The sequence below is a fragment of the Thunnus maccoyii genome, chromosome 12 (assembly GCF_910596095.1).
Source record: "Thunnus maccoyii chromosome 12, fThuMac1.1, whole genome shotgun sequence".
NCBI lineage: Eukaryota > Metazoa > Chordata > Actinopteri > Scombriformes > Scombridae > Thunnus > Thunnus maccoyii.
In genome coordinates, this window is record NC_056544.1 from 9049611 (window position 1) to 9059913 (window position 10303).

Below are 10303 nucleotides of genomic sequence, written 5' to 3' on the forward strand. Positions count from 1 at the left end.
TACAAAGCAACAGCGAGAAAGTGTTTGTTATTGGGGGAACTGGGACGGACGGGATATTGAGTCACCAGTGCAGTGTGTGGTTCACCATGGTTGGCGAGTCTACACGACATCTCATTGGTTGGCGAGGGGTCGGAAGTGAGCCGCAGGCAGCCAAATATGGCAAGAGGTCCTCAGTGCGCACTGGGACGGCTGTGAGTGCGTCTGAATCACCGTCCTCCCACTACAGCTGGTGATTCCTAGAAGAAACCTATGGAAGCGGAAGCAGATCTGTTTACACGCTTTGGGGGGTGTGTGTTGAGGTACAGAAAAAATATTTTGATGTTAAGAAATATTCTCAACCATTTACCAGTGAACAACTTATACAAAAAGATGCGTTTTTATTTATTTTCTGAGCTACAGTATGTAATACAAACAAAAATCGTGTAGAAAAAGATACAAATTTGTACACATTTGAACCTGAACTAGATGTTGCACGTAAACAAGGTCAACACATGTTTAAGTGCACTGAGACATAAAAGTTATCTGTACACACACACACAACCACACACACACACACATTGTGTGGACCACCAACACTGATGGATATTCACTGTCCTTAAACCTTTAACTAGCAAATATTACAGGAATACTTTCAACATATGTTCAAGAAGGGTAAGATGCAGGATGCAGCTGTGTCTGGTAGTTTTTTAAGATCCTCCACACTCACACAGGTGTTCTCACTTATTGCTTGATTGGATCTCTCAGGACTGGGTGGGCATGTACAGACTGTTTTTGATTAACATCTCCATCACACCTGTTAAGGGCGGGGCAATTTATGCCTTCACCGTTCTTATTGGTACCTCATGTGATGACATCAATCAGCCAGATTAAATAAAAACACCTATGTGTAATGTGCGGGGCCTGCTTTAATGTTTAAATCTGTTTTTTTGCCTTGTAGTACATTGTGTTTAGTTTTTATCACTGTTCAAGTACACACTGCTACGTGATTAGATACTGGCTGTTATGTTTCCTTTTCAATCACCACATGAGGTGATTTGTGGGCATATCTGACAACATGAACACAATGAACTCGGTCATGTTCCTGTCTATTAAATAAGGCTTTTTAAACAGCACATATTCCATCTTACACACACACACACACACCTAAACACTGTGCAACCTGGACAGGAGCCTTACCTTTCTGTCCAGTACTCATAACTGCTATTTTATTTCCTGAAATTAAACACTTTCGATATTTGACCATCAAATAATATTCTCACTCTAGAACTGAAGTTCCAAGTGATGCTTGGGCAACTGCCAAAACGGCTGCTGGAACAGCCAAAAATAAAGTAGCAATAATTTGCCAGTTACTGGCTGGAGATGACGGCCCACTCTGTGTCCACTGTCCAACTGTTTTGTTTCATCTTGCTCCACTTATCCTTTATCTCTCTGTGCAACAGGGATGTGATTTTACACATATTACAAGGTTTTCAGTTTTTTGGACACTCCTCCCCCCCACCCAATCAATTTCCATTTGAGGATTATTTGTGTGTTTGGTTTCTGATGATTTCCAAAGTCAATATACAGTTCTGTGTGGATGGTTCTCAGCTGACGAGCACTCCCTCCTTCACAGCGAGCCGCTGTCGGTGTACGTGGTCCTGCTCTAGCTCTTCATGGCTGGGGTGCCAAAGCCGCGACAGGATGCGCTCCATGTTCAAGGCATACATCGTGTGAGAGGGCATCACACCGTGGTGAACCTGTATCAGACAAATGTTTCAGAAATATATGAAATCAAACGAACCTCCGATGGTTAAATGATGGCAGGCGAGAATTAAATATGTGGAGAAATTCAGCAACAATCAGCAACTATAGGGTCCAAGTGAAATTCTCCGATATGAACAAAGAAAACATTTTGAAAATTCTGACAATAAAAAAAAAAAAAGGAGCATCATAATTACATACTTATTCTGATTAAATACAAACTGCTGCTGATGAATGAATTTTCTGTTAAAATGAATGTCACTCAGTGATGTGTATTATACAGCAAAGAATAAATAGTTTTATTTTCTGTGACCAGCTATTAAGTACTAGGTCATGACTTACAACCAATGGGCTGACTGACTGACTGATTAATTAAAGCTTTTTAAATAATGAATAATTAGGTAATATTTCATAATTTCTATGTATGAAGCTTATGATTTTAGAGTAATGTCTCCTGATTTGGTTATTTCATAATAAACTATGCCTGAATTCACCAATCACAACCAAATTTTGGATGTAATGTGGGTATAATACTATATACTTTCAATAGAGATTCAAAACAATTCATGCACCAATTATAGGGCACAAAATGACATCAAATTTGACATTGTTAAGAGTTGGTTCATGACCACCGCAGCACATTGAAATCATGAGTTATTACCATTCTTATAAACTTGACCTAACCCCCCCAACTTTCACTTTGTTTCTGCTGAGGAATATCAAGAAATAATTTTATAGTTATATACTAAGCGCTAAACTTGTTGGAAGTACTAAGACCAGGAACTGACATGAGCAAATTTGTCTTACCTGTAAAGCCTCCAGGAGATCAAACATGCTGATTGGTGGGAGGGGCGCGCAAAGACTGTCGGCAGAACAAGCCAATAAGTGAACAGCTTGTTGCTCGGCTTCATCTGGTGACACTTGGGGTGGTGGACCAGCAGGTAGAGAAGCACTTGGAGGGGGACTGAAAAACATGTTCAGTATTACCATCATATACAGTCTACATGAACTGCTTTTCCTACATAAAACCTGCACAAAGAACATTAGCTGACAGCAGCTGTAATGTTGTTCCTACCATTCAGTCACACTGTGATAAGCGGCAAGGCTGTTCTTAAGATAAGGCTGTGGTGTGACATCACTGCCAAAGGCATAGGGGAAATGACCATCTCGTAACCGGTACGCCTTCCTCCGGGAAATCACAGCAGTCAAGACGTCTTTCAAGTGGTGCTGAAATAAATCAGACTAAGTCAGGGTTTGTTCAGTCTCCTGGGTAAACACAGCTGTCAGTCATACTCACTACTTAATTAGCAGTGCACAAAATAAATCTCTCTGTTCATTTAAGCCTCTGCATGGATGTTAAAACACAGAATGTCAATGAAAAATTAAAATGATCTTATAATAAACACCACTCTCTCAAATTTAAATGAGTTTGTATTTAACCCATAAGAACCCAGACCCATTTCTCCTTAAAGGAAAATTATGGGGAATATAAAACAGACCAAATGGACCACAAGGAACACGTTTCTGAATTTTTTTTGGAAATTCTACCTTCAGTGTCAAAGATCTGTAATGTAACATATATGTCATAACGATATTTCCCTAATTTATATCAATTTGTTCAAGAAATGTGGTCAGAACAAGTTAAATGTAATACAGGACGTCTTATGAAAGCATCAGAATGGTTAAATGGGTTGAAACCTACCTTTAGTAACAAAAAACAAGCTTTTTAAAATTATCTAGTTCCGTCACATTTGCTGACCAGGCACACTGCCATTTTGGAAGTGATTCACACATTGTCACATGACTGCACCAGGATGTTCAGTACATGTCACTTAGGGACTTCATGAGTTAAAATCAAGGATAAAGCTGTATAAGGAATTTTCCAGAACATTGAAAGGGTTGGTGATACCTGTGTCACCATGGGTTCTTATGGGTTAATAGTTCTTTTTATCAGTCGTTTTATTTTAAGCAGATTTTATGATTTGTTTCCCCTCAAATATAGTCAATACTCAACACAAACTCATTAAACTTATCAATGTTGGTGACATCAACTGGTGACCCACTGAATTATTTAACATACACCTTGCATAGCGATGCTGAAAAACCAACACAGACAACCATTCATACAAAAATCACCCCTTCTCTCCTGGTGGACAGTTACTACACACCTCAACAGCATAGATCATGGTACCGACGGCGTCCTCTGTGATGTTATCCAGGCCCAGCTCAAAGGCTGTCACCATCATGCGAGCCTCCAGCTGGCCCCGCGTGGGCAGCAGAAGAGTGTGGGCGCTGAGACGCAGCTCCTCCTCCTCACCTCCCACCTCCCGTGGGCTGAACGGCTGGGCGGCACTCAGAGGGTTCTGAGGCTGGAAACGATGCTGAAAAACCAAACAGGATATACAAATATCCAGATGATACAGGCTGCCAATCCAGCAACCTCGAGACTTGCCTCTAACCTAACAACATTTACACCCAGCCATCATTTGGGCAGTTAGCTTATTTGAGATTTTCAACATTGGAAGATGGACAGGTGTGCAGGGATGAATGTGAGAATGAGTACTTACATCAAATTTCTGTCTAGAGGAACATTTCTTCTTCCCTTTAGGTTTGCCAGGCTTTGAAGCAGAGCCGCTTTGCCATTGTAATGGCCCTGCGCCCTCTAGAGGACAGAAAAAGAACACATAACACCAAATGCATCAAATAAATGTAAATCAACAGATGCCATTTAAAACAAGATTTAAATATTGTAATAAATAAAAAAATGTTTTCAGCTCTTGAGCAACAAATTACCAACACTTTCTCTTTTTAGTAATTAATATTTTCATTAAATTATCAAATTCAAATTGAAGTTTTTAATCACAGGCTATTTCATATGTAGTCTTTTGTTAATTTTAGTTATTACAATTTACTTACATCTATTACTGATAATAATTTAAAGTTTCCAAATTCCCTCACTTAATTAAATTACAACTCAATGTAAATGACACTGATCCAATACGTAAAACAATAACTCTATGTACCATACACCTGTCGCTAATACAATTACAAAAGACTGGTCCAGAAAACCTCTAACATCAAAACAAACTCGACTGAGAAATTAAACTATTAACAACAACCTACCTGGTGTGGACACGATGATCTGGCAGCGTGTGAGAATGGCCAGGAGGAAATCATTGTGAACATGCACTATGGAAGGGGAAAGTAAGAAATACAGAATTAGCAACACTTTTTTCAGATAGAGTTGGTTTTTTAACACTAAAAGAATAAAGTAGCAGTATGTCCTGCCTACTAACCATTCTCCTGTGCCAACAGACGTCGTGCCTCAATGTCAAACTCCTCCTTGCTGATCTTCTGTTTGAACCATAATTTCAGGTTTGCCCAGTAACTGCATGGACACACAAAGACGATAACAAACATCAATACAACACATAACTTAAGGAATATTTACAAAATTCATTTTGATAAACCTATGACATGTTACTCATAATGTAGACTTCTCGTATGATTATCTCCTCCAGAATGTAGACTTGCAACATCGACGCTTTAAAACAAGTTCCACATTTAGCTACTTTTTCCTCCTTATTTTCCTCTATTTTCTCTTCTCTTCACTTTCAAATATTTTCAAGTTGAAGGTGAAGCTGATAAAATTCAACACAAAGGAAATATATTTCACGTTCGTGTCGCATCCTCCTCAGAGAACATTATACACACTGAATACCTGCAAAGACACAGGTTCATCGATAACTGTTACTGTTAGAGACGCTGCAAACATTAGCGTCTGTTAGCAAGCTGCTAATTTACACACAGCTAGCTAATGGCTAAATCACTTTGTATTTCACAGGCAAAATAACAAATAGGATCGAAAATCAACATCGCTAACAGAAAACACACGAATAAAAGCAATTTCACTTACTGCTTGACATTATCTCCAATTGCATCAGTTAAATTTTTCTTTGCAATCTCAAGCTCGCTAGCATGAGCTGCCATGGCGTTCATATAAACTCCTTCAATGACGTCATCAAACGGCGATGCCAAGTTCTTTTCTCCGTTTTTTTTTTGTCTATAAACTTTATTGTAAAGCTCACAAACAAATGATTGAAAGCAATTATTTGACAATGAATATATTGCTCAGCAAGTAAAGTTATGAAATACTTTATCGGAAATGACTTAAACATCACTTATTCAGCAAAAAATATATACAAAAAGAATGATAGGTAAATAGATAGTTGTAGAGGGCGCTGTTGCCATGGCAATATACTGCAAATTCAAACCATTTGCCTCCTCTTGAAAGATAATTTCGATCAAATCTTCACAGAACTAAAACACAATGCAACGCTTATATATATTAATCTGTTAACAAACATGCATTTTAATTTCAGTTGGACTCAGAGTGAAAATAATAAAATAATCCCAGATAGACATTAGTAGTAATGGTGCATTCAAGTTCCAAAACCAAGATTTCAGGAACATTCATTGGGCAACTATATCAAACAACTAAATTGCGTATATTTTGTTTTGGTTTGTTTTTTGTTTTTTTAATTTTGTTACAGTATTGACATCTGCACTTCTGAACTTGTGTGTGATTTACTCTGCTCATGATTTTATTGATTTCAGGCAGGGGTAGGCCTAAAAGTGCTTATCATCTATGACAAACAATTACTTCCAAACATAGCCTGTTTTTCCCAGTCCGGCCTCCTTACAGTGAAGACCAGCAACAGAAGTAGTGGTGTGGTAGGTAGAAAAAACATTCCACCACTAGATGGTATCCTGGTATGAGTTAAATCCTAGAGAGCCCAGCCCAGTCAACTCACAGTAAACTTAATGCAACAGAGCTGCAAAAAAGAAGACTGCATTTATAAGAAGGCATTTGAAATACGATTTACTTTGTCATTATCATTGCATGTCACAGTAGCAAATTCCAGATACATTTCACCCCAAAATGTAGGCAACTAGTATTTATATTTTTATTCTTTAGTCTTATTATCTTGGTTTGCATCTGGACTCTTACCTGTACCTCTCCTGTGTTTTATTCTCATTGCTGTTGCTGCTACGACACCTCAATTTCCCTCTGGGGATTAATAAACGTTTATCTTATCTTATCTTATCTTATATTAACTGCATTTTAGTAAATAATTCATTCGCAGATGATATGTAATCCATAACAGCAAAGCTCAATGATAAATGCCCTTCCAAGCCATAGTGGATTTATCTGCCTTTTGTAAACCACTTAGCATATGTTTTGAAGGCAGGGTTGCATGTTTTGTAGCTCATTATTTTTTAAGATTCAGCATGTGTTGTTTAAAACATGTTATGAGCTGATATGGCACCCCAGGCTCAGTGAAGTCTATAATGATTAGCATAGCATGATAAGCAAGCATTGCTGCTATGCAAGTCTAATCGGTGCCAAAAACTGTTACTGGGAAAAAAAACTTAAAAAGTCATCGCATGGACATAAAGCAGTGTTGCCAGTTTTTCGCAACAAAGTAAAGCTGTAAAGGTTTAATATTTGTCCCCCTTTCCAGCTCAAGAAATGTATTATTTATGTTGATTTTAAATGATCTATCGATTTAAACTGTTCAGTAAATTTAATCTAAATGGGATTTGTTTGATCCCCCAGCTCCAGAAAAGTATTACTTTTAATGATCTCAGTAACCACCTTCCAATACAAAGACAGCTGCCAGAATCTAAGTTGTTCTAATAAAATTGGAGACAGTCGTTATTAAAAAAGAAAAAGTATCACATTTCATTTTAGCCACTGAAATTCCTGCCTCATGCAGAAATCACTTATATCTGCAGCAACTTTAAAATGGAGCAGCTAAAACCTGAAGAGACCAGACAGTGTATTCCCTGTTTTGACATCAACTGTTTATAGAGTAGAGTTACCATCTAGGGTCATAACTGGTGGAAAAATGTTATAATCACATTTAAAGCACAGCCAGGTTTGACAGCAGATTATTTCCTGTCTGTCCCCCAGTGTAGACTCAAGGCTTAACTGAACACATCAAGTCCTGAATATCTTTTGTCAAAACCCCATAAACTTTCATTTATATAACCATTCTCCCTCTGTTAAAGTCGTGTCATTTCTTGTATTATTATTTTCACATTTTTATTTCTACTCTTGCAAATCAATAAAACTGATGCAACGTCCTGTTTTCTTTGTCACATATTAATTCTTATATACATGTAAAATCTATTGCCAACAGCTGACAGAAAAGTCCAGCCTTGGTGCTGCAGAAACTGCTGTTAATCCTTTTTCTCCCCCCTCTCCACTGAACTGAATGCAAAACATTTCTGTGGTTCCTTCTGTTGCCCTCTGTGGCTCTTTGGCTCATGCCTCTCTTGAGCAGGTTTAGGCTGGGGGGCCCGTTGTTTTTCATTGTTTTAACTATGGTGTAAAAACAGTTGAGCAGTCAGGGCAGTCGGTCCTTCGGCTCTGTCTCCCCAGGCGGTCGTGAAGCCTTTAACAGACCTCCATGACTCACGCTATTCATCACAATGAGTAGAATCATATATCCAGCACGCAGATGGTTAACAGTCATACTGTAGGCTATTAGAGGGTCCTCTAGTTCAGTGACTAATGCTGACTCCACACTGTTCTGAGGTCATGCTTTTCACAAAGGAGATAGATTTGATCATATAAGAGGTTTCAAGGTTTGAGTCTAGAATAAACAAGCATGTCATAACAACCACATGAACAATGAAAACCATCTGAATTTTCGGTTACTATTAGACATATTTAACTGACTATGTGTCTGCTAATAGGCAGCTGAAACTCAAGGAGCACACTTCTCATGTCTCAAGTGTTCCTTTGTTTATTATCTCTGGGTTGCATTCTGTGCTTAGATTGACTTCTTTCTACAATCAAAAAGACCCCATTAAAATAAATCTCATTTTCACAATCTCAGCACTGGCTTTTGTGCTTCGCAGCTAAATGAAGTATCATTCTTCTGTCCATGTTAGACCACTCTAATACGGGAGAGTGGAAACTGCAGCTGTCTGCAACTAACTGAGCTTTCCCAGATCCCTCCAAGTGATCATCCATCTCAAACAAGTGTCTGTTAAGTTTTAAATCAAAAGGGCACTTAGGAAAAGACTTAGTTTTGGAGTTGTTTAACTGTCTCAGTAAAGGCAAAAATTAGTCATGGTGGTTATTTTGAAAGAAAACAGCTCTACATCCTGTCTGTTGATTTGCTGGTTGACACTAACTGAGCTTTTGTGGGCTAATGAGTCACTCTCACGGACATTCCCCTCAACAGCAGATGTCTTTCAGCAAACAGCAGCGAGCTGTAGGGTTAGCTTCTTCCAGAAATCTTCCGAGCCTGGTGCCATTTTGGTGGTCAAGTTCGTAGACAGCGAAGCTTCACTCACTGACAAAGAGGGCTTTCACCTCTAAAACCTCCAGAGGACCACACGGCACCAGCGCTCGGCCATCCCCAGTTTGCTGACCAGGTAGTCGAGTTTGTACAGGCCCGAGTGTGGTCCCCTCACCAGAGCCAAGGATGTCACCTTCTCTGTTCCAACTTCTGACTGCGCAGGATTTTGGTTTTTGTGGGCTAATCATGCATTTCCATAACCCCATGAGGCAGTTTAAAATGTGAGGGTTCAGTGTGTGGTGGGCAGAGTTATTGGAAGACTCCAGTTACAGCTCCTGTGGTGCATCCCACACTGGCAGTCTGGCATCACACAGTGTTGATATGAAAGAACAACTGTGCTCAGGTGGCAGCTGTTCAATAAAATTCTTGGAAGATAGTGTCTGAGCTCTTGACCTTGTACATCTTAATAAAATGGTCGGTGGTGGATGGGACACAGCTATACGCACTCTTCGATTGGATTTGTGCACAGTACACAGTCAGGTGGCACAGTTTGACATTTTAGGAAACATTCTTATTCGCTTTCTGAAGCTATGGAGCCAGCGGGCAGTTTGCTTACTTTAGAGAGACTGGCAGCAGGTCGAAACAGCTAGCTGGCTCTGTTCAAAGTTTAAAAATCTGCATACCAGCACCTCTGAAGCCCACAAATAAACATGTTAAAACTGGCTTTTTTTTAATCCGTTAAAAGTGTGAAAATGACAAGTTGTCATTTTATGGGGAGTTACAAGTGGAATTATTTCTTGGCCAAGAAATAATTGCAGCATGAAACTCCACAAAAAAATGGTTTTATATTTCAGTTTTTGTAGGGAGCAAACAAGACACACTGACATAGTTTTTAATTAGTATGAGTGAGCAGATATTGTTACCGAGCAAGGCTAGTTGTTTCCCCCTTTTCCATTCTTTCTTCTAAGCTAAAACTGCCAGCTGGCTCTAACTTTATGTGAACAGACACAAGAATGGTAAGTCAAAAAAGTATTCCAGCGCACAGCAGGATACAAGGATAGACCTAGGATACCTAGGGTGTGCGCTGGAATACTTTTTTGACTTTCTGTAATTTGCCCTGAGAGGCACTGCTGTGCACAGGGTATCTTCCTCTTTTAGACACAAGAATGGTATTGATGTTCTCATCTAAATCTCTGCATAAAAGCAAATATGCGTACAGCATTTCCCAAAATGTCAACCCATTCTTT

The 10303-nt window shown here is 39.0% G+C and overlaps 1 protein-coding gene across 1 annotated transcript; it reads right to left on the bottom strand.

Annotated features, from left to right (window-relative positions):
• Positions 1-357: 357 nt before the first annotated feature.
• On the bottom strand, positions 358-5769 carry tada1 (transcriptional adaptor 1). Its single transcript, XM_042429424.1, has 8 exons — positions 5657-5769; positions 5037-5128; positions 4864-4929; positions 4308-4402; positions 3909-4121; positions 2816-2967; positions 2548-2704; positions 358-1736 (listed from the first exon to the last, which is right to left on the bottom strand). Exons 1-8 carry the CDS (start codon positions 5737-5739, stop codon positions 1584-1586), a joined length of 1011 nt encoding a protein of 336 aa, XP_042285358.1. The 5' UTR covers positions 5740-5769; the 3' UTR covers positions 358-1583.
• Between the last annotated feature and the right edge of the window lie 4534 nt (positions 5770-10303).

Excerpts from the sequence above, each read along its gene's own strand:
- tada1 (XM_042429424.1), bottom strand. The coding sequence starts at position 5,739 with ATGAACGCCATGGCAGCTCATGCTAGCGAGCTTGAGATTGCAAAGAAA. Across the intron at positions 5,129-5,656 it reads ATTGGAGATAATGTCAAGCA|TTACTGGGCAAACCTGAAAT; the intron begins GTAAGTGAAATT and ends GTGTCCATGCAG. Across the intron at positions 2,705-2,815 it reads TATCACAGTGTGACTGAATG|TCCCCCTCCAAGTGCTTCTC; the intron begins GTAGGAACAACA and ends CATGTTTTTCAG.